Source organism: Portunus trituberculatus, chromosome 19, assembly GCF_017591435.1.
Source record: "Portunus trituberculatus isolate SZX2019 chromosome 19, ASM1759143v1, whole genome shotgun sequence".
NCBI classification, from domain to species: Eukaryota; Metazoa; Arthropoda; class Malacostraca; order Decapoda; family Portunidae; genus Portunus; species Portunus trituberculatus.
Window position 1 is genome coordinate 11,294,693 of NC_059273.1, and position 22,623 is coordinate 11,317,315.

At 45.5% G+C, this 22,623-nt stretch overlaps 1 protein-coding gene across 1 annotated transcript in view; it reads left to right on the forward strand.

Annotated features, from left to right (window-relative positions):
- The first annotated feature begins 408 nt into the window (after window positions 1–408).
- Window positions 409–22,623, forward strand: part of LOC123506032 (serine/threonine-protein kinase DCLK1-like) — an 85,520-nt gene continuing 63,305 nt past the window's right edge. Inside the window, 2 exon segments of the mRNA XM_045257858.1 lie at window positions 409–474; window positions 477–1,262. Coding sequence (XP_045113793.1) covers window positions 409–474; window positions 477–1,262 — 852 coding nt within the window.

The window sequence follows — 22,623 nt, forward strand, 5'->3', positions numbered from 1 at the left end:
ATGCCGTCTTGGTTGTGACGTGTAGTGCTGCAACACTCCTGCTGTGCCTGGGCGGCCCGAGGCACTACACTGCAGGCAGGGCCACACGTCAGCCAGGATGCCAGAGTGCCTTCCCTCTGGTCTTGTCTTACCCGCGGCCTTCACTTGTCTGTTGAGGGAGGCGTCTCGGTGGATCAGCATTATCTGGCTTGTTGTTGTCTGCAGCACCGGGCGGGAGGTGACGCCAGGCAGGGCTGTGGTCGTGATCGTCAAGTTTGGTGACAAAAACGTGGCTGTGGGAGCTTTCACTCCTTTTAAGGGGTATGGGTGATGGCACGTGATGTCAGGGTGCGTGGGTGCTGGAGTGTGGTTGTGGTTTGTGGTGGACTAACTTGGCGTGGTGTCTTGTTGCAGGATGGTGAGCGCGTGATGGGCACGGCGGAGCAGCAGAAGGAACACTCCGGGGTCTCTGGGTCCTCCAGCCTGGAGTGTGGGAGGACGAGACCGGGGGCGTGCGGGCCCCCGTGTCCCGTGGGTCGTCTACGGGTGGGGCTGCCGCCGCCACCTCCAGTGCCAGCGGTAGCATCGGCAGTGGCATCGTCAACGGGGGCAGTCGGCGCGGCCGGGCGTCGCCCACCTGCGCCCTGGGCCGCGTGCCACTCACCAGGCTATGCGAGGAGAAGCGCGCCAAGCGATGCAGGTTTTATCGTAATGGTGACCGGTGGTTCGGCGGCATGGTGGTGCCGGTGGGCGGGGACAAGCACCGCTCGTGGGAGGCACTGCTGGCGGACCTCACGCGAGTGCTGGACCACCCCATTCACCTGACAGCCGGCGTGCGCCACATGTTCGGCCTGGACGGCACGCGCGTCACGCAGCTGGATCACATCATCGAGGCCGGCGAGTACGTGGTCTCGTCCTCTGAAGTGTTCAAAAAACTAGATTACACCCGCGCCCGCCTGCCGCAGTGGCGCGCCCATGCCAAGCGCAACGAGGCGCTGCACGTGACGCCGCGCACCGCGTTCTCCTCGCCGGTGTCGACGCCCGGCAGCGAGACGCTTCCCAGCCTCCCCGGCAGCTCCACGCCCACCGACTCCCCCAAAGACTTCATCCGCCCCAAGCTGGTGACGGTGATCCGGAACGGCGTGCGGCCCCGCAAGGCGGTGCGCATCCTGCTGAACCGCCGCACGGCCCGCAGCCTGGAGCAGGTGCTCTCTGATATCACACAAGCCATCAAGCTCGACTCCGGCGCCGTCAGGAAGGTGTTCACCCTGGATGGCAGACAGGTAAGCTGCTCACCCTTCGGTCATGCTTGTTGTTGTGTGTGTTGTGATGGTGAGTGTTTGGGCTGAATGGGGACAAGCACCAGTGTGCTTGTGTGTGTCTTGAAGCCGTTGTGCGCCGTGAGCTGTGTTTGGCAGCGTCTGTCCTGGGAGTGAGGGAAGGAGGCAGGGTGGCGTGCCGTTACGCCTTTGTGTCCCTAGGGCTGACAAGGGGCGAGGCGGTGCAACAATGGGCCGCCAGCTGCTGGTGGCGGTGTGATCGGCGCCAAGTGTGGAGAGATGAGGCGGCGGCCCGGTTATGTCATTAGGGGCGTGACCCGCAACCCCCTCACCGCCCCCCCCGTACACGGGACACCCTCCTTTCAGCGGCCCCGTCAGGCAGAAAAGCTGAGGTGCCGCCGACACACACACACACACACACACACACACACACACACACACACACACACACACACACACACACACACACACACACGGGAATAGCAAAAAAGACAAGTGTCGCCCGGCCACATACCCTCCCTCTCCCCATTCCCATCCCTGCGTGAGTAAAGTGCAATTCAGTAAAAAGTATTGAGATTAACGCGATGAAAACATGATTAACTTGTCTGTGCCGGTGGCGCTTCCTGGGGCGTGTTGGAGGTACGGCTTGTCTGGTGTCTGGTGTGGGGAGGGAGATGGTTGTTGTTGTAGGGTAAGTAGGGATAACAATCTCTCATACCACACCATCCCATCCACTCTCTCTCTCTCTCTCTCTCTCTCTCTCTCTCTCTCTCTCTCTCTCTCTCTCTCTCTCTCTCTCAATACTTTTCCCTGAACCCACTTCCTTCTCTCATTCCTTCTCCCTGACAGCCTGCACTTTCCTCCCATGCCAACCTTCCTCAGCACTCTCTTGCCTCCTATTTCTCCCTCCAGACTCGCCTATCTTCTCTCTTATTACTTTCCTCTCGTTGGTTTTCTCTTCTCCATCTCCTTCTCTCAACTCAGATCTCTCTTTTCTCTCTCTCTCTCTCTCTCTCTCTCTCTCTCTCTCTCTCTCTCTCTCTCTCTCTCTCTCTCTCTCTCTCTCTCTCTCTCTCTCTCTCTCTCTCTCTCTCTCTCTCTCTCTCTCTCTCTCTCTCAGACTCAGCTCTCTTTTTCTCTTCCTCTTATCTCTTCCTCTCTTTATCCTTTTCCTTTTCCTTTTTCTCTTATATTCACCCATTTCAAATTCACTTTTTTTTTTTATTTGATTTCACTTTTCCTCCTCTTCCTCCTAACACACACACACACACACACACACACACACACACACACACACACACACACACACACACACACACACACACACACACACACACACACACACGCAACCAAAGTATCATGAGGTTCTGAGGGGAAGGACCCGAGTGACGCAGGATGTTTACTCAGGAAACCCCCTCCCTCTCGTCCACACACTCCTCTCGTCTTACTCATCCCCACTTTCCAGCTCCTCCTCCTCCTCCTCCTCCTCCTCCTCCTCCTCCTCCTCCTCCTCCTCCTCTACTCTTCTTGCTTCACTTCTTCATATATTTCTTCATTTTTTCTTGTTTTCAGTAGCGTTATCTCTATCTCTCAGTATTAGTTTTTCCTCCTCCTCCTCCTCCTCCTCCTCCTCCTCCTCCTCCTCCTCCTCCTCCTCCTCCTCCTCCTCCTCCTCTATTTGTTGTGTCTTATTATCTGCCAGGGAAAGATTGGAGGTAGGAAAGACTACTACTACTACTACTACTACTACTACTACTACTACTACTACTACTACTACTACTACTACTACTACTACTACTGATAGTAACGATAGTGACGTAGTGGTAAAAAGATAACGAGTCTAAAGATCAGTGAAGCTTAAGGAAACATTACTGGTAAGGGAAGAGGGGAAGAGGGAGGGGATGAGGGGAAAGAGGGGAAAGAGGGAGAGGGAGAGGGAGGAGGTGGAAGGGGGAAGCATGAGGTCTCATTCCCACCGTATTTGGACTGCGACGAGACGAGAGGTGTGGCTCGGTACGTCACGGCGCGATGAAGCTTGACCAGGTGAACCGAACGAGTGAACCAGTGAAGCAAAAGTGGACCATGTGAGTTACGTGAAGCAGGAGCGAACCAAGAGGGAACCCAAAATGAACCAGACGAACCAAGAACGAACCAAGATGAGCTAAGAGTGAACCAGATGAATCAAGAATGAACCACTGAACTCAATAATGAACCAGTGAACCAAGAACGAACCATATAAACCAGTGAAACAAAAAATGAGTGATGGGAGTGATGGGGAGTAGTATTGTGTGTATGTAAAGAGTATAAGGGTAGATGGGACATAATTGATGCGTGTGTGTGTGTGTGTGTGTGTGTGTGTGTGTGTCCTGTTTGATCTGCTGCAGTCTCTGACGAGACAGCCAGACGTTCACGGAACGAGCTCAGAGCTCTCCGATCTTCGGATAGGCCTACATCCTCGATTTACATCCCGTACCTACTCACTGCTAGGTGAACAGGGGCTACACGTGAAAGGAGACACACCCAAATATCTCCACCCGGCCGGGGAATCGAACCCTGGTCCTCTGGCTTGTGAAGCCAGCGCTTTAACCATTGAGCTACCGGTCGTGTGTGTGTGTGTGTGTGTGTGTGTGTGTGTGTGAAGAGATCAAGTAACTGCGGATGTAAGTGGAGGAGGAGGAGGAGGAGGAGGAGGAGGAGGAGGAGGAGGAGGAGAGAAGGAGGAGGAGGAGGAGGAGGAGGAGAAGAAGAAGAAGAAGAAGAAGAAGAAGAAGAAGAAGAAGAAGAAGAAGAAGAAGAAGGACTAGTAAATGAAGTTGTAAGAAGAGAAGGAACAGGAGGAGGAGGAAGAAGAAGAAGAAGAAGAAGAGTAAAGAATAAAAGTAGAAGAGGATAACTAGAAGAAACACATTAGATAATAAAAAGGAGGAGGAGGAGGAAGAAGACGAAGAGGAGGAGACAGTTGACAGGTGAAGATATAGAAAGGGAAGAAAAGAAGAGGGATGACGTATTAAGACAGAAGAGGAGGAGGAGGAAGAGGAGACAAGAGAAGAGAGGAGAAGGATGACGTATTAAGACAAGAGGAGGAGGAGAAAGAGGAAAGAAGAGAAAAGAAGAGAAGAAGGATGATGTATTAAGACAGAAAAGGAGGAGGAGGAGGAGGAGGAGGAGGAAAAATAGAGGACACGGACTCAGCTAAGACGGAAGAGGAGGAGGAGGAGGAGGAGAAAGAGGAGAGAAGAGAAGAAGGATGATGTTTTAAGACAGAAAAGGAGGAGGAGGAGGAGGAGGAGGAAGAGGAGGAGGAAAAATAAGGAGGACACGGACTCAGCTACAATTAGTGAGGCGGAGATGTGAGGCGGCGCAGCGTGACTGACCCAACACACTGACTTACATAGACTCAAATTAAATCTTCCCACCCTCCCCTCTCTTCTGCACATCCTCCCCCCTTCCCCTCTTCTACACTCCCCCCTCACCCTTTGATCTGGGGAGTGGAGTGTGGTCAATGTACTGTGGTCAGGGTAGGATTGGAGGCGGCTGGGAGTATGAAGGAATGAGGGAGTGAGAGAGAGAGAGAGGAAGTGGAGTGGCTGAGTGCTGATTCCCGCGTCCTGGGCAGCTTAGAGTCTGTGCTGAGAGAGAGAGAGAGAGAGAGAGAGAGAGAGAGAGAGAATTTCGTTAGTGGATCATGAACCTAAGGGTGGTGGAAGAGGCGACGCTGGTGGCACATAGGAGGAGGAGGAGGAGGAGGAGGTGGAGGTGGAGGTGAGTAATGAGGGTGGTGGCAGGGAGAGTGATAAGGGAGAGGAGGCGGTGTGTGGCGCGATAACACTGAGTGGCGGAGAGAGAGAGAGAGAGAGAGAGAGAGAGAGAGAGAGAGAGAGAGAGAGAGAGAGAGAGAGCGCCCAGTGAGTGACATGCCGTAAGTTATTTAGTCACCTCATCTGGGCATGGGAGGGCAGTGGAGTAGGGGGGAGGGTGCGTGGGAGAGGTTGAAGTGAAAGTGGCGTTGAATGGGCGTGGGATGAGGTGTCGAGTGAGTGCAGTGAGTGTGAGGGAGAGTGGAGGGGAATGGAGGTGAGTGTTGTGGGGTGGGAGAAGAGAGTGCGGGGGTGGAGTGAATGAGTGAGTTGATGGTGTGTGTGTGTGTGTGTGTGTGTGTGTGTGTGTGTGTGTGTGTGTGTGTGTGTGTGTGTGTGTGTGTGTGTGTGTGTGAAGTGTATGTGTGAAGTGAGATGAGAGAGAGAGAGAGAGAGAGAGAGAGAGATAACTGATTTGAAATGACAAAGAATAAATAAAACAACAATGGAAGAGAGTGAGAAAAAAACGAAAAAAAATAAAGAAAAATATGAACAAGGAATAGAAAAGAGAGAGAGAGAGAGAGAGAGAGAGATGACTGATTTAGAATGACAAAAAGAGACAGAAGAATAAATAACAGAGGAAGAGATTGATAAAAAAAAACGAGAAAAATAGAAAGAGAGAGAGAGAGAGAGAGAGAGAGAGAGAGAGAGAGAGAGAGAGAGAGAGAGAGAGAGCACCGTTAGATCAGAGACCACTGGGAAAGGAAGGTGTGGGGAAAAGAAAACCCCTTCATTTATTTTTCAGGGTTAAGGAAGGGAAGGTGAGGTGGGGATTCAGAGCACGTAAACAGGTAGGCTTTGGATCTCTACCTGACGATCATTGCACGCGACAAGGGACTGGTTGGGGTGCCGCAAATCACATCAAGGAACGAGGAGGAGGAGGAGGAGGAGGAAGAAGAAGAGGAGGTGGAAGAGAAGGTGGAGCAGATGTTAGACGAGTAAGAAGCGTTAGGGAGGAAGATTAAAGGGAGGTGGAGTAAGAGGAGGAAATGAAAGAGAATGAATTGTATGAAGGTGGAGTAAGTGGAGTGGGTGCAAGACGATTAAGAAGTGTTAGGGAGGAAGATGAAATGGAGGTGGAGTAAGGAGAGGAAGTGAAAGACTGACTAATAAGTTAAGAAAGTGAACCAGAGAATAGAACTAAAAAGAAAATTGTAATAGAAGGAAAGGTAAAGAGAGGGTGATTTGATATTTCAGTGAAGGAGAGGAGGAAAGCAAAATTAGGTGAATGAAATAAAAGGAAGAAGATAGATGGAAGAGAGGTAGAAGGATGGACCGTTAGTAAACAAAGCGAGAAGATGAAGACAGAAGGAAGTAAAGAAACCAAGGAAGGAAAAATAAGTAAGGGGAGAAATATTTAGTGGAGGAAGAGGAGAGGAAGGAGGAAATTTTGAAGTAAATCAGGGAAAAAGATGAGGAAATGAAGGAAAGAAAGATGGAAGGCAAGTAGAAACACAGTAGTTAGTAAACAAGAGGAGAAGGGAGAAGGAAGAAAAATAGTAAAAGAAAGACTAGAGAGGAAAAAACATTAGTAGGAGGAGGAGGAGGAGGAGGAGGAAGAGGCGATGAAGGAAGTAAGTTAAGATGAAAAAGGAGGAAAATAGATAAAAAATGGACAAGAAAATGAAAGAGAAAAAGTCAACTCAAGAGAAAGAGAAAAAGAAGAGTAGAAGGAAGAACCAAAAGAAAATAAATAAATAAAAAAGAGAAACGAAGCAAAAGAAGAGAAGAGTAATAGAAACATGTTAAAGAAAATGAGGAGAGGAAGGAAGAGGAGGAAATGGAATAAAAGAACGAGTCAGACAAGAATGTGGGGAAGGAGGAAAAGAGATGATTGAGGGAGCAGAGATGAAAGGGAGGGAGGAGAGATGAGTAATGTTGAGTAATGAAGCTGAGAAAGGAGACCAGGGAAGAGGCGTGTTGAAATAGACCAAAAGGGAAACCGTGTGTGTGTGTGTGTGTGTGTGTGTGTGTGTGTGTGTGTGTGTGTGTGTATGCAGGTGTGTGAGAGTGAGTGATGTAGAGCGGGTGTTGGAGAGAGTGAGAGTGAGAGTGAGTCAGTCAGTTATACGTGTAAATTTCCTAGAGACTCAGAATAAACGAGAACCAAGAACCAGATGAGTAATGAATGAATGAGAGAACCAGTGTTTTTTTTATATGTTAGAAAAGCAACAAAAATAATGAAAATAAGTGCTTTGAACGAATAAAAAGGCATCTGAATGTTGAATATGGCTCTGACACTAAAGAGATCCACCGAAACACAGAAAAAAAAAAAAGAAAACTCAGGTAACGAATTAAAAACAAAAGGTTCATGAAACGAAAAATGACCTACTGAACGATTTAAAAAGGGCCATTAAAAGAAAAAAAAGTCCCATTAACCCAAAAAGGTCTCTTAACCAAAATAAGGTCCATTAACGAAGAAAAGGCCCATTAACCCAAGAAGGTGTATTAACCCAAAAAAGGCTTATTAACCAAGAAAAGGTCCATTAACCAAGAAAAAGGTCCATTAACGAAAAAAGGCCCATTAACCTAAAAAAAACATTAACCTAAAAAAGTTCATTAACTAGAAAAAGGCCCATTAACCCAAAGAAAACCATTAACCCCTCAAAAAAAGGCCCATTAACCCCTAAAAATGCTTTTAACCGAAAAAAAATCCCATTAACCTAAAAAGGCCCATTAACCCCCCAAAAAATGCCATTAACCCAAAAAAGGCCCATAGACCAAAAAAATCCCATTAACCCCAAAAAATGCCTATTAATCGAAAAAAAAGGCCCCTTAAATGTTCCCCAAAACAACAAAACTAAGAAAAAATTAAGCAAAAAAAAAAAAAAAAAGAATCCCTCAGAAATTGAAAGAAAAAACTTGTGAACGAAAAGATGAGAAAAACCCCCCAACCGAATAAATCAGGGAAACATTTTGTGAACGAAAAAATAAGAGAAAAACCCAATGAACGAAATAAAAAAAAAATTAAGAAAATAAAACCCCGTGAAAGAAAAAAAAATGAGAGAAAAGAAACTCTGTGAACGAAAAATGAGAGAAAAATAAAACTGAACGAAAAAAAAATTGAAAAAAAGTCAATGAAAGAAAAGAAAACTGAGCGAAAAAAAATGAGAAAATAAAACCAGTGAACGAAAAAAAGGAATGAAAAAATGTGAAATAAAAAAAATGAATGAAAAAAATGAATGAAAATGAATGAAAAAATGAAAAATAAAAGAAAATAAATTAAACAATAAAAAGACAAACCCAATAAAACCTCATAAATAAAGAAAATAAATAAAAAAAAAAGACAAAGGGACAAAGGGCAAAGGGTTGAAACATATTAAACCTCCTTTGGCCATCAGGTAATAATGATAAGTGCCCCAGTTAACCACAGGGCGGCCTTACAAGGGGGCTGGCCGGGCGTCTGGGAGTGGCGGAGTGTGGGAGGGGGCTGTGGGCGTAGAGAGAGAGAGAGAGAGAGAGAGAGAGAGAGAGAGAGAGAGAGAGAGAGAGAGAGAGAGAGTTAATTGTAGGGTATGGCTAGCTATTATTGTTGATGTTCCTTATATGGCGAGCAAAGAGGGAGGAGGAGGAAGAAGAAAGGGGAGAAGAAGAAAAAGAGAAGAGGAAGAGGAAGAGGAGAAGTTTGTGCTACACTGTTCTTTTCCTTTTATTTTCCATATTTTCCATCTTTTTATGCTTCGTTTCCTTCTTCCCAGTGAGAGAGAGAGAGAGAGAGAGAGAGAGAGAGAGAGAGAGAGAGGACAGTACGGAGAAAAAGATGAAGAGACTGCTAGACACACCTCCTCCTCCTCCTCCTCCTCCTCCTCCTCCTCCTCCTCCTCCAGGTTTTTATTAGTGGCAACAGGCCCGTCTGATGCCACGCCCGTGAAAGAACTATTTTTTCACGCCCTTTTTAACTCTCTCTCTCTCTCTCTCTCTCTCTCTCTCTCTCTCTCTCTCTCTCTCTCTCTCTCTCTCTCTCTCAAGTCACAGGAAACATTTAATTAGTGTGTTGCCAGGTATGTGTCGTCAGGTGTGTGTGTACTGATTGTGGTTTGGTGTACTGGTTGTGTTGCTTGTTTAAAATGTGATCAGTGATTTAGTATTGTCTGTCACTGAGGGCTGGGATGTTACTGATCGCTGGGTTACAAGTAGTAGTTGGATAAGTGATGGATAAGTGAGTAGAAATAGAAACATATAGATAAATAAGGTAATAAAGGTGAATAGGTACATAAAGTAGATTGGAAACGATTAAATCACAATATAAGATTAATAATTAGAGAAAATAGATAATGAATACACTAATAGGTAAATGGAATCTCCTTACTCGTTCTCTAAGAATCTCCATAATTACTGATAGACTATCGGTGACTCTCCTCCAGTTTAACCTTCCCACGATAGTCACTGATGAACCACCGTCTCTTACCTTTAATTCTGCCCTGAAACGCGGTGAAAAGCATCCTAATTAAGAAATATGAGAACATCCCCTTCAAAAGTAAACTGTCTGACACTCTGCACTGTGGCATGATGTGTGTGTGTGTGTGTGTGTGTGTGTGTGTGTGTGTGTGTGTGTGTGTTTAACTTCTTCATTCCTCTTTTGTATGTGTTATCTTCCTCTTCAGCACATCACTTCATTACTCTATTCATTCCTCATTCATTCTTATTCATTCCTCATCCCTCTTTATTTAATTATTTCCACTTCCACTTCATTCTTCATTACTTCACTCCCACTATTCATTCGTCATTATTTTATTACTTCAATTCTCTCTAGGACATCACACCCCACTTATCCCTTTACCCCTCTCAAACACGCACGGATGTCTCCTTTCTTAGTACATCGCACCCTCTCGTCTCATCCCTCTCTTAATCTCTTCATTACCAGGACGCGTTTTCTTATTCATTCTGATAACTATTTGGTGATTTATACAGCCTCAGAAACATATGCTGGGATTAGAATAGCGAAGACTTTGGCCATTAATCTTCTGACTTCCATAGACCCTCCTAATGCAAATAAAATCGTCTTATCATACCCAAAAATTCAAGGTAAAAATGTATCTCAGTACTGAAGGAATTAAGACATTACTGTTGTTTTTCCTGCCCACTCATCCCTCTTATCTCTTTAAAACACCTACCGATGTCTCCTTCTCCAGCACATGACCCACTCCTCCCTCTCATCCCTCTCTTAAAGTCTTCACTGTTGCTTTCTCTTCCCTCTCCCAAGCACATCACACCCCCACTCATACTCGTCTATCTCAAACACTCACGGATATGTCTCCTTCCTTTCACAGCACAATACACCCCACTTCTCCCTCTCATCCCTCTCTTACAGACTTCACTGTTGTTTTCTCTTCCCTCTCCCTAGCACATCACATCCCACTCATCCCTCTTATCCCTTTAAAACACGCACGGATATGTCTCCATTCCCAGCACATGACACACTCCTCATCCCTCTCAAAGATGCTCCTTCAAGTTTCCTGTTTATAGATCGCTGTCACTCCCCTCAATGACCCCCCAAGGACCACTAGAGCCCGGGCCGCCCTCAGGAGCAGCTCTGTGGTCACCAATGGCACACTAGAGGCACATTTCCAGTCCCACATCCTTGCCAAGTCCTTATTTTCCAGTGTGTCTTCTTTCCATCTCAGTCTCTTCACATAGTCACTCTTGTCTATATTTTTTGTTCTAGTTTCTTTTTTCTTGTTTTGAGTTCTATTCATGGTTTATTTTCTTTTTGCCTTTTTTTAACGTGTTTTTTGTCCTTGGGTATTGTTTTGCTGGTTTTCTTGTTCAGTATGTTGCTTGTCACGTTATTTGTTCATTGGTTACGATCTTGTTTTATTTTAGTCACCTCCAGATTGGCCAGATATTGGAGGCTATTATTTATTTATTTATTTATTTATCTATTTATTTACCTATTTATTTGTTTATGCATTCTGTTTTTGTTTTATTTTACTTTTTCTTCCCTTTAGTTCCTTGTGAAAATTGTTTACAGTGTCTTTAGTGTTTTCAAGTGTTGTTTATCCCAGTCAAAGAGTTACAATTCGACTTACATGTCCTTACTTAGTCCCATGTCCCTTTCCCAGGCTCCATTTCCCCTCAGATCACCACCCGTAGCCCTAACATCCCCTTACTGTCCTCTTACCTCCTTCATTTCCCCTTAGATCACCACCCGTAGCCCCAACATCTTACTGTCCCTTACATCCTCCATTTCCCCTCATATCACCACCCGTAGCCCTGGCATCCCCTTACTACACCCTTACCTCCTCCATTTCCCCTCAGATCACCATCAGTAGCCCTAACATCCCCTTACTGTCCCCTTACCTACTCCATGTCCCCTTTCCTGGCCTCAGTTTCCCCTCATATCACCTAGAAACTTTGTCTCCTTTCATCACCTGATAGTGGTCACCTTTTCCCCTTTTTTCCCCTTTTTTCCCCTCAAGACCACTTATAGTCTTGGCGCAGGTGTATATTCGGGCAGGTAGTCTAATTAGGTAACACGTGTATGTGGTCGAGGAGGGAGAGGGAGAGGGGAGAAAGCAAGAGGGAGAGGGAGAGAATGGAGGAAAAGATGGACGACAGAAGAGTGAGAGAGAAGTGAGAGAATGAGAGAGAGCACAGCGAGTAGGGAGAGGGGAGAGAGAGGAGAGAAAGAGGTAGATGGCAAGGAAGTGAGAGAGGAGAGAATGGAGGAAATGATGGACGACAGAAAAGTGATAAAGAAGGAAGATAATGAGAGAGAACAGAGAAAGCAGAGATGTAAGAGAGAGAGAGAGAGAGAGAGAGAGAGAGAGAGAGAGAGAGAGAGAGAGAGAGAGAGAATATAGAGGAAAGAACGAATGACAGAAGATAGAGAGAAGGGAGAGAATGAGAGAGAATACAGAGAGAGAGAGAGAGAGAGAGAGAGAGAGAGAGAGAGAGAGAGAGAGAGAGAGAGAGAGAGAGAGAGAGAGAGAGAGAGAATGGATAAATGAAGAATGAGAGAGAGAGAGAGAGAGAGAGAGAGAGAGAGAGAGAGAGAGAGAGAGAGAGAGAGAGAATGAGAAAGAATACAGAGAGAGGAAAAAGAGGAAAGAGGGAGAGAATAGAGGAAAGAATATACAACTGAAGTGAGAGAGAAGGGAGAGAATGAGAGAGAGTAAACAGAGGGAAGAAGAAAAAGAGGGAAAAGGATGGAAGAGAGGGTAGGCAGGACAGGTGAGTGAGTGAGTGGCAGTATTTACCTGTCCGTAGCATAAATACCTGGGCGGCGCTCATAACCAGGCGGGTCGCGCGCTTTTATGAGTGTAGCGAACTCGGTGCATCTGCCTGCCCAATTAAATAATGCTTACGTGATTGGAGTGCCGAAGTGGAGCCGCCCAGTGAGTGACCCGCGCGGCACTGGCACTGCTGGTCCGGAGGTGGAGGAGGAGGAGGAAGTGGAGGAGGAGCAGTGCTAACGGTTTAAATCTTTGCTATATTAAAGAGCTGTTCTAAAATGGCACTTAAAGATGATCTGAAGGAGGAAGAGGAGGAGGAGGAGGAGATAGTGGTGGTGGTGGTGACGTTGGTGGTTTAAATCTGCCACGTTATACTTCTAAAATGACACTTTAAGATGGCGTAAGGAAAAAGGAGGAGGACGAAGAGGAGGAAGAAGGGGAAGAGAAGAAGAGGGGGAGGAGGAAGAGGAGGAAGGAAAATTAGTGTCAAATGTCCAAATCTCATTAAAAGGCTTTCCTAAAAGGCCACGTAGTACATCAAGGTGGATTTCACAGGTAGATTCAGGTGTGCTTTGGTGTAAATTACCATGAGCTTACCTGTCTCGCTCTCACACACGGCAGGTACTTTAACGAGGAGGGGTGGAGAGAGGGGAAAAGGAAGAGGGAGAGGGAAGGGGCTAGTCAGCATCTCCTTACACTATCTCCTTTTTTCCTCCTTTAGGCCTCACGAGTCATTTATCTCTCCCCGTTTGACTTAGACAGGGCTGTGGTGGGCGGTGGGAGAGGGGGAGAGCCTGACGTGGCGGGCGTGGCGACATGGCGTGGCGTGTCGGAGGCGTGGTGGGTGGCGAGACTTAGCGTGTATGTGTGTGTCCGTGTGTGTGCGCGCGGGAGAGAGAATTTCTCACTTTTGACCATATTTATAAACTCTGTCTCTCTCCCTTCCTCTCCCCATCTATATGTGGCCCTCGAACACACCACCTCACGCTCTCCGCAGCCCCTCGCTCCGCCCCGCCCCGCCCCGTCTGCCGTGCCCCGTACCGTCCGCAGGGGGAGAAAGTATGGGGAGTGGGGAGAAGGAATGTCGAGGAAAGGATGGGGGGAGGAAGATGGAGGGAGGGAAGAGGAAGAAGAAGAGGTCATGGGCATCGCAGCGTGTGAGAGACGATCCCGAGTGTAGGAGAGGAGGAGGAGGAGGAGGAGGAGGAGGAGGAGGAGGAGGAGGAGGAGGAGGAGGAGACGACATCACTATCGCCACACGACTTTTAAGTGACGAGTCTTACAGAACGAAAATAAACACTGAATGTGCCGTGAAGGAGCGAATAAGAAGCAGCAGCAGCAGGAGGAGGAGGAGGAGGAGGAGGAGGAGGAGGAGGAGAAGGAGAAGGAGAAGGAGGAGGAGGAGGAGGAGGAGGAGAAGGAGAAGGAGGAGTAAGGCACGTGCGTTTACTTCCTAAGCTGTTGATGATGAAAATAATGATAAAAAGAGAGCGTGTGTGTGTTATTGTGACATCTGCATGATTCCTTCCTCCTCCTCCTCCTCCTCCTCCTCCTCCTCCTCCTCCTCCTCCTCCTCCTCCTCCTCCTCCTCCTCCTCCTCCTCCTTCTCCAGACACTCGCTGACACACCACGCAAAGGAAATACCAGGGAACCAAGTGTGTTTGAAGGTAAAAAAGTGTGTGTCTGTTTTGTTTACTACTACTACTACTACTACTACTACTACTACTACTACTACTACTACTACTACTACTACTACTACTACTACTACTACTACTACTAACACAACAACAACATTCTCTCTCTCTCTCTCTCTCTCTCTCTCTCTCTCTCTCTCTCTCTCTCTCTCTCTCTCTCTCTCTCTCTCTCTCTCTCTCTCTGTGTGTCTGTGTGTGTGTGTGTGTGTGTGTGTGTGTGTGTGTGTGTGTGTGTGTGTGTGTGTGATATACTGCTGGACCCCTTTAATTCCTCCTCCTCCTCCTCCTCCTCCTCCTCCGCAGCTGCCCAGTGCTCCTTACCCAAACCTAACGCTGCTGCCCTTCAGATGACCTCCTCCTCCTCCTCCTCCTCCTCCTCCTCCTCCTCCTCCTCCTCCTCCTCCTCCTCCTCCTCCTCCTCCTCCTCCATGACATACTTTCCACATCTGTTTCCCTCCCTCCCTCTCACCCCCGCTACACCTGTTATGGAAGTACACCTGTGCCCCACACCTGCCGCTCCTATAACGTCTGCCACGCCCACACCTGAGCTGTACATTTGCACATCTGTTTGTCAGCCTTTGTACCACCCACACCTACACACCTCTGCCCATCACCTCTGTCTGTCCTCCTCCTCCTCCTCCTCCTCCTCCTCCTCCTCCTCCTCCTCCTCCTCCTCCTCCTCCTCCTCCTCCTCCTGCAAGTTTCCCCACCACACCGCACTCTCGCTTCCATAAAAGAGAGAGAGAGAGAGAGAGAGAGAGAGAGAGAGAGAGAGAGAGAGAGAGAGAATGTCATTGACCTCACGAGAAGTAATAATAATAATAATGATACTACTACTACTACTACTACTACTACTACTACTACTACTACTACTACTACTACTACTACTACTACTACTACTCACCACCACCACCACCACCACCACCACCACCACCACCACCACCACCACCACCACCACCACCACCACCACCACCAATATTAATAACACTAATTTATTCTTGACTTCAGACTTGTGTCGTAGAAAGTTTACGATATTTTTGTTTATTATTATTATTTTGCTTTTGATATTAATGTTGAGCCAAGTCTGCACACCGCCTTGTCCTCCTCTAACCCCCTCCGCATCCCCTTCCCCTTCTCCCCATCTTTATCTCCCCGCATCTCCACCTCCCCACTAACTCCCCCTCAACATCACTTCTCCACTAAAGTCTTCCTAGCCACATTGTCTGTCCACATCCTGCCTCTCCACATCCTCCTCCCCACTGACTCCTCCCCATCATGACTTCCCCACTAAATCCTCCCTAGTCACATTATCTATCCACATTCTGCCTTTCCACTTCATCCACTTCATCCACCTATCCCTATCCAATCCGTATCAAATCTCCTTACTATTAATCCCTTCAGTTCTGGGACACATTTTCACCTTGATATTTGTGTACGATTAGATCATTTTATTGACATTAGGAAGGTATGGTGGTCAGAAGATTAATGGCCACAGTCTTTACTATTTTAATTGAGTTTGTGTACCATTAGACCATTTTATTGACATTAGGAAGGGTCTATGGTGGTCAGAAGATTAATGGCCACAGTCTTCCCTATTTTAATCCCCGACATGAGTTTTTGAAGCTGTATAAAATCACCAAATAGTAAGCAAAATGGAAATGGGAACGCGTCATGGTACTAAAGGGGTTAAACACTTCCCCATCACTTCTTTCCTCATCCCCACGTCCCACCTTTTCGTTCCCGTTCCCCATCACTAACCCTCTGCCTCCGCGACTCACGTAATTCCTCCCCATCCCTCCCCATCCCTCCCCATCACCCCAATTCCTTCCCCACGTCCCTGCTACGCCCCGCTGCGCCCTTTGTGCCTCCGGGAAGACCCACCTACGCGAAACCTTGACGCACTGAATGGTCCTTCGTCGATATATTGATCCTGACGTAGCTTCGTAAATCCTGCAGAAGGAGGAAGAAGGGGAGGAGTGATGGTGGTGGTGGTGGTGGTGGTGGTGGTGGTGGTGGTGGTGGTGGCGGCGCCAAGCTCTGTTTGTTGTGTTGTGTGGCGCCAGAGCTGTACAGGGGGGGAGGTGGTGATGGAAGGGGTGAAGGAGGGGGTGAAGGAAAGAGACACCCATTACATCGACCTTGACAGTGTAGTAGTGGTGGTAGTAGTAGTAGTAGTAGTAGTAGTAGTAGTAACAAATTCACAGCATTAACATTAGTGGTCATCTCTTCCTCCTCACCACCACCACCACCACCACCACCACCACCACCACCAAGCAGGAAATAGCGTTGGCAGTGACTAGCAGGTGAAAAAGCAACAGAAACAGAATAAACAGAACACACAGGTGCCTCCATTTCCGCTTCACATCCAGAGAGAGAGAGAGAGAGAGAGAGAGAGAGAGAGAGAGTAAATGAGTGGCTTTATTCCTTTCATCCTCCCTTTACGTCCCTTTCTCTCATTTTTTTTTGACACTGCATTCGGCTAACAAGTTTCCTGTGTGTGTGTGTGTGTGTGTGTGTGTGTGTGTGTGTGTGTGTGTGTGTGTGTGACGGCGTAACTAGGCTGAGGAGGAAAGAAGGAGAGGAGCAGCAGTGGGAGGGAGAGGAGGAAGGAAGGAAGGAAGGCGGAGACACGAAGGAGGGAAGCTGAGGAGGAAGGAAATGAATGAAGGAGAGGAGAAGAGGAAAAGGAGGAGAGAAGGAAAAGATGGGTAAAAAAATAATAGATGAAAATGATAATAAAGGAAGAAGGTGGAGAGAATGAAGGAGGAAGAAGGAGAAAATAAAAGAAGGAAGAAAGAGGGCGGAATAGAGAGAGGGGGAAAAAAATGGTAGAGGGATTCGGGGAGGATGAAGGAGATAAGAGACGAATAAAAGGAAGGATGAAACGAAGGAAAAATGAAGAAGTAAGAAAGGAGGGAAGACGGAAAAGGGAGAAATAGATATAGATAAATAACTAGAAGAGGAATTGAAGGAAAATAAGAAAGAGAAAAGACAAATAAAAGAGAAGAAGAAAGAAACGGAGGAATGATGATGGAGACGACGAGGAGAGGATTGGAAGAGGCGAAAAATAGAAGAAGCGAGGAGGAAGAAGTAGGAAGGGACAATAAAAGATCAATTAAAGGAAGAGGGAATAGACAGGAAGGAAAAGGAAGGGTGGTGGAGAGGCAGAAGTGGACGAAAAAAGGAGAGAAAAAAAAGAGATAATGAGGGGACATGGGGAGAGACAAACGAGAAAGAGAGAGATATGAAGGACAAATAAGGGAGACAAGTGGAGAAGAATGAGGAGATTAGAGACGAAAGAAAAAAAAAGGAAGACAAAAATGAGAGAGGGAGGAAGAGGAAGGGGACGAAATGGAGGTGAAAAAATAAAATCAGAGGAAGAAAGAGGAAGATGAGAAACGAAAATCAGAAGACAACCAGAAGGAAGAGGATGGAGGAGGAGGAGGAGTAGGAGGAGGAAGAGGAAGAGGAGGAAAGGAAGAGACTTGTTATCTCCTCCTAAGTGCGTGTCTCGCCTCCCTAACCAGCAGTACGATGTCCAAGAACCTCAATAAGAACCACAAACTGCTCCATATTATCTTGCATAGAGAGAGAGAGAGAGAGAGAGAGAGAGAGAGAGAGAGAGAGAGAGAGAGAGAAGCACTATTCACCCATGACCCTCTTACTCTCACTTCCCCTATTCACCTATTCCCCATTACTATCTATACACTTACCCATTCCTACTCTCTCTCTCTCTCTCTCTCTCTCTCTCTCTCTCTCTCTCTCTCTCTCTCTCTCTCTTTACCATTCACCTCATTTGCACAGGTGGAAATTAAGATAGGTGTCACCTGCTGGCCTGCTAATTAAGGTGCACTCGTTACACCTGCAGTGGAGACAAATAGAAAATACACACACACACACACACACACACACACACACACACACACACACACACACACACACACACACACACACACACACACACACACACACACACACACACACACACCTATATCCATATCTATCTTGGTGGAGTCTAGTATTCACATTCCTTATATCCACTTCACTCCAACAACTATTTCATCCAAATCCACTTTTGCTTCATTGAGTTTTATCCATATTTCTGAATCCACCTTGTTTCGTTCCCGCTCCTCCACATTTCTAGAGTCCACTTTAATTCTGTCATCTTTTTTTTCCACATCCCTGCCTCCACCTTGCCTCAGTCTCTTTTATCCACATCCCTGCTTCCATCGTGTTCTTTCCACCACGCTCCACCCAACCCTCTCATGTCGGTGGAGTGTGGGGGAGGAGTATGCGTCACTCACCTGTCAGGTTATTATTCTCTCTCTCTCTCTCTCTCTCTCTCTCTCTCTCTCTCTCTCTCTCTCTCTCTCTCTCTCTCTCTCTCTCTCTCTCTCTCTCTCTCTCTCTCTCTCTCTCTCTCTCTCTCTCTCTCTCTCTCTCTCTCTCTCAAAGCGTGACTTTCTTCTAGTGCTCTTTGCAAACACTTCAAAGTCCTTTCTCTGTGTTTGTGCCTTTGTTCTTTGTAGTGGACCTCTCTTAGGAGGAGGAGGAGTAGGTGGTGGTGGTGGTGGTGGTGGTGGTGGTGGTGGTGGTGGTTGGTTTGGTGAAGGAGGTGGAAGAATATGAAGGTGGAAGAAGGAAAAGAAAGGTGGGCGAGGTTAAGAGCAGGGGTGAACAATGTAAAAGTGGAAGAAGAATAGAGAAAGAAAAAGAAGGGGGGAGTTGAAGAGGAAGAGGAAGAAGAATATAAGAGTGTAAGAATAAAACGGAAGAAAATGAGGAAGAGGTCAAGAAGAGGAGGAGGAGGAGGAGGAGGAGGAGGAGGAGGAGGAGAAAAAAAAAATAAAGTTAAGAGAACAAAAGGAAAAAGAAAAGCGGAATAAAGCAGGTAAATTGTGACGAAAATACAAAAGAAAAGAGAAGAAGAAGAAGAAGAAGAAGAAGAAGAAGAAGAAATACAAGAGAGAGAGAGAGAGAGAGAGAGAGAGAGAGAGAACCAGCCAGATCAGGTGTGGGTTGTGGTTAGATTGCAGAGGTTATGAGGTTCGGATCGCTGGATTCTTGGGTGTTTGGAGGGTTGTGGTCTGGCTTCAGCTCTGCCCCCACACCTGCCCACCTCCCTACACCTGTCCGTCTCCCTACACCTGTCCACCTCCTCACACCTGACCACTGCTCACACCTGTCCTTTATTCCCATCTACCTGTATTAATATAGGTCAACATAGCCTTAAATATCCAGAATAGTATTGGATATAAATTGTTGAGACAAGCACACAGTTAAAGAGAATAAGATAAATTACAAGACGAAAGGAAATAGAAGACAATAAAAATGGAGAAAGGAGAAGGGGGAGAAAAGATAATAGAGAGGGAAGACAAGGAAGAAAAATAAAGGAATCAACAAAAAGGGAAGGAAAGGATAGGTGAAAATAGAGAAAAAGAAATAATTGAAGACGATAAAAATGGAGGAAGGATAAAGGAGGAAAAGGGAATGGAGAGGGAAGACAAGGAGAAGAAAATAAGGGAAGGAAGGATAGGTGAAAATAGAGAAAGAAATAATTGAAGACGATAAAAATGGGGGAAGGATAAAGGAGGAAAAGGGAATGGAGAGGGAAGACAAGGAAGGAAAATAAGGGAGAACTACAAGAAGAAAAGGAAACGTTAGATGGCAATAGAGAAAGAAGTGATTGTCGACGATAAAAATGGAGAAAGGATAGAGGAAGAAAAGTGAATGGACAGGGAAGACAAGGAAGAAAAATAAAGGAAGCTACAAGAAGAGAAGAAAAGGATCGATGAAATTAGAAAAAGAAGTGATTGATGATAAAAATGGGCGAAGAGAAAGAAGAAAAGGGAATGGAAAGGGAAGACATGGGAAAAAATTAAGGGAAGCTACAAGAAGAGAAGGAAGTGATAGATGAAAATTGAGAAAGGGAGAAAGAAGGAAGAAGAGGGAAGTGGATAGGAAGCTCCCTATTGATTGAGCACTAACAACATGAGTCCGTTTAATTCATCAACCACTCTTATAAAACCACTTCCTTCCCATTTCTTTCCTAAAACCTGAATTTCTACCTATCCACCTGTTTCTACCTATCACACGTGTCTAAGGTGATCATAGTACACTTAATTATCTTCCTATCACACGTGCCTTTGGTGATCATTGTACACTTAATTTTCTTCTATCACATGTGCCCTTGGTGTTAATTTTGTTTATCACTGTCCAGGTAATAGAAGTATACCTGTTATTTCCATTGCCTGCCTTGATTTTGTTTCTATTTGGCATCGCACTCAGTTGGAATACTCTCATTATTTACTTTACCCTGTTTTCATTTTGTTGACCTCACTAATCTGGTTATTCCATCCAGGTAATCGAAGTATACCTATTATTTCCTTTACCTGCCTTGATTTTGTTTTGGCATTACAGTCAGTTGCAGTACTCTCATTATTCAATTTAACCTTTTTAATTGTGCTAACCTCACTAATCTGGTTGCTCCATTTCCTTTCACCTGTATAATGAAGGTTAATTGCTTAGTTGAATTGGCCTGGTAATATTGTTCCATTTCCTCCCTTTCTTTGTTATTAAATTTACTTGGTCACTGTGTATATGTAACCTTCATACTCGTGCTATTGAATTAACTCCGAACTGTGCTCAAAAATAACGTAGCTCTTCGTGTTATTTCATATGAACCTTACAATTTTCCACTCGTAAATTCGTGACATGTTCTGGCCTTTCCGTTTTTCCTTTCTATTTTTTTCCTTTTCACCTTTTTCCTTTTTCGTATTTTTGGTATGAGTGACTTTGATGATATTTACCTTTACCTGTATGAGATGATCTGTATAGTTTACCAGTGAATAGCTTTTCCATTTTTCCGTTCTATTTTTCCTTTTTCTCTTTTTTTTTTCCTTTTCGTATTTTCGGTATTCGTGACTTGTATGCGATAATGTGTATAATTTATCAGTTTTTTTTCCTAACCTTACCTTTTTTTCGGAGGTGAATAGCTTTTCCATTTTTCCTTTCTATTTTTCCTTTTCCCTTTTTTTTCCCTTTTCCGTTATTTTCATTTTCGTATGTTCGGTATGGGTGACTTTGATATTTACCTGTACCTGTATGCGCTAATCTGTATAATTTATCAGTTTTCCTTCTCCTTACCTTTTTTCGGAGGTGAATTCATGTGCTGGTGTGTATTTGTATTTTTTATAATTTTTTTTGTAACCAGTGTGAATAACTTTTATTTTTCACTTCCACCTGTAAGAAATAAATGAGGTTGTCAGTTTTTTTTTCTTATCCTTTAAAATTTTCGCTTGTAAATTCTTGTCGTGCTACATATTGTTTTAATTTTCCACTTTTATTTCATAACTTCAGTGTGGGTGTCTTTATTAACCTCTATTGTCTTTTATGCGCAAGGAAAAGAAGACTCAAGGACGAAGGACGAAAACAGATTAATCCCTTTAGTACTGGGACGCATTTTTACTCTAAGTTTTGGGTAAGATTAGATTTTATTCACATTATTAAGGGTTTATGGAGGTCAGAAGATTAATAGGTAAAGTCTTCACTATTTTAATCCCACACATGAGTTTCTGAATGTATAAAATCACCAAATAGTAAGCAGAATAAATATGAAAACGTGACATGGTACTGAAGAGGTAAAAGAAAGTAGATTCGGTAATCATTTCTCCCTCCAATTGAAAGAATAAAGAAAGAATATAAAAGATAGACTAAAGAACACCACGTCAGCTACCCTCAGTCTATACAAAGGTGTACAGTATAATAAAACCGCCACAAATGACCTTTACAATAATAATCCAAACCTTGACATATTTACGTCTCACCTTGAATTGAAAAAAAAAGAAAAAAGGAAAGGTCATATTTTCAAGACTGGAAGATTAAAAGGAGTAAAGAAAAATGTTAGGTCAAGAGAAATGAAGGACAGAAGAATTACAGGTCGAGGAGGAAGAGGAGGAGGAGAAGGACGACGACGACGAAGAGGAGGGGGAGTGAAGTATCATGCGTGGTCGGTTTACCCTTGACCTGATATTATTAGATCGATTCTGTTGCCTGTCTGTCTGTATCTCAGTGGAGGGGGGGCGGGGGTTGTAGCGAGGTGGTTAAGGGAAGGGGAGGTGGGGTGTTCTGGGGTCTTGGTGTAAAGCCGCTGCGTTGAAGGGGGGAGGAAAGTTGGGGAGTAAAGGGTTAGGTTGTGTTTCCTTGTTGTTATTGTTTATATATTTATTTACCACTCTTTGGTTTGTTTACTTACGCTGGCTAACATATACACACAGTCTCTCTCTCTCTCTCTCTCTCTCTCTCTCTCTCTCTCTCTCTCTCTCTCTCTCTCTCTCTCTCTCTCTCGTTATCTTCCATGTCACTTATTTTAACTAATTTCTATTTATTAATATTTTCATCGGTTCTCTCTCCTTTATTTTGCAATATTTATCATTATTCTGCTTGTTTATTGTGTGTTGTGTGTGTCAGATCTCTCTCTCTCTCTCTCTCTCTCTCTCTCTCGGTGGTGATGGTAATGGTAGTGAAGGCAATAGGGAAGGCGGAGCTGGAGGAGGAGGAGGAGGAGGAGGTGGTAGTGGTGGTGGTGGTGAAGTGGAGTGACGAGTGGGCGTGAAGACTGTCAGTGGAATCCTGCTCC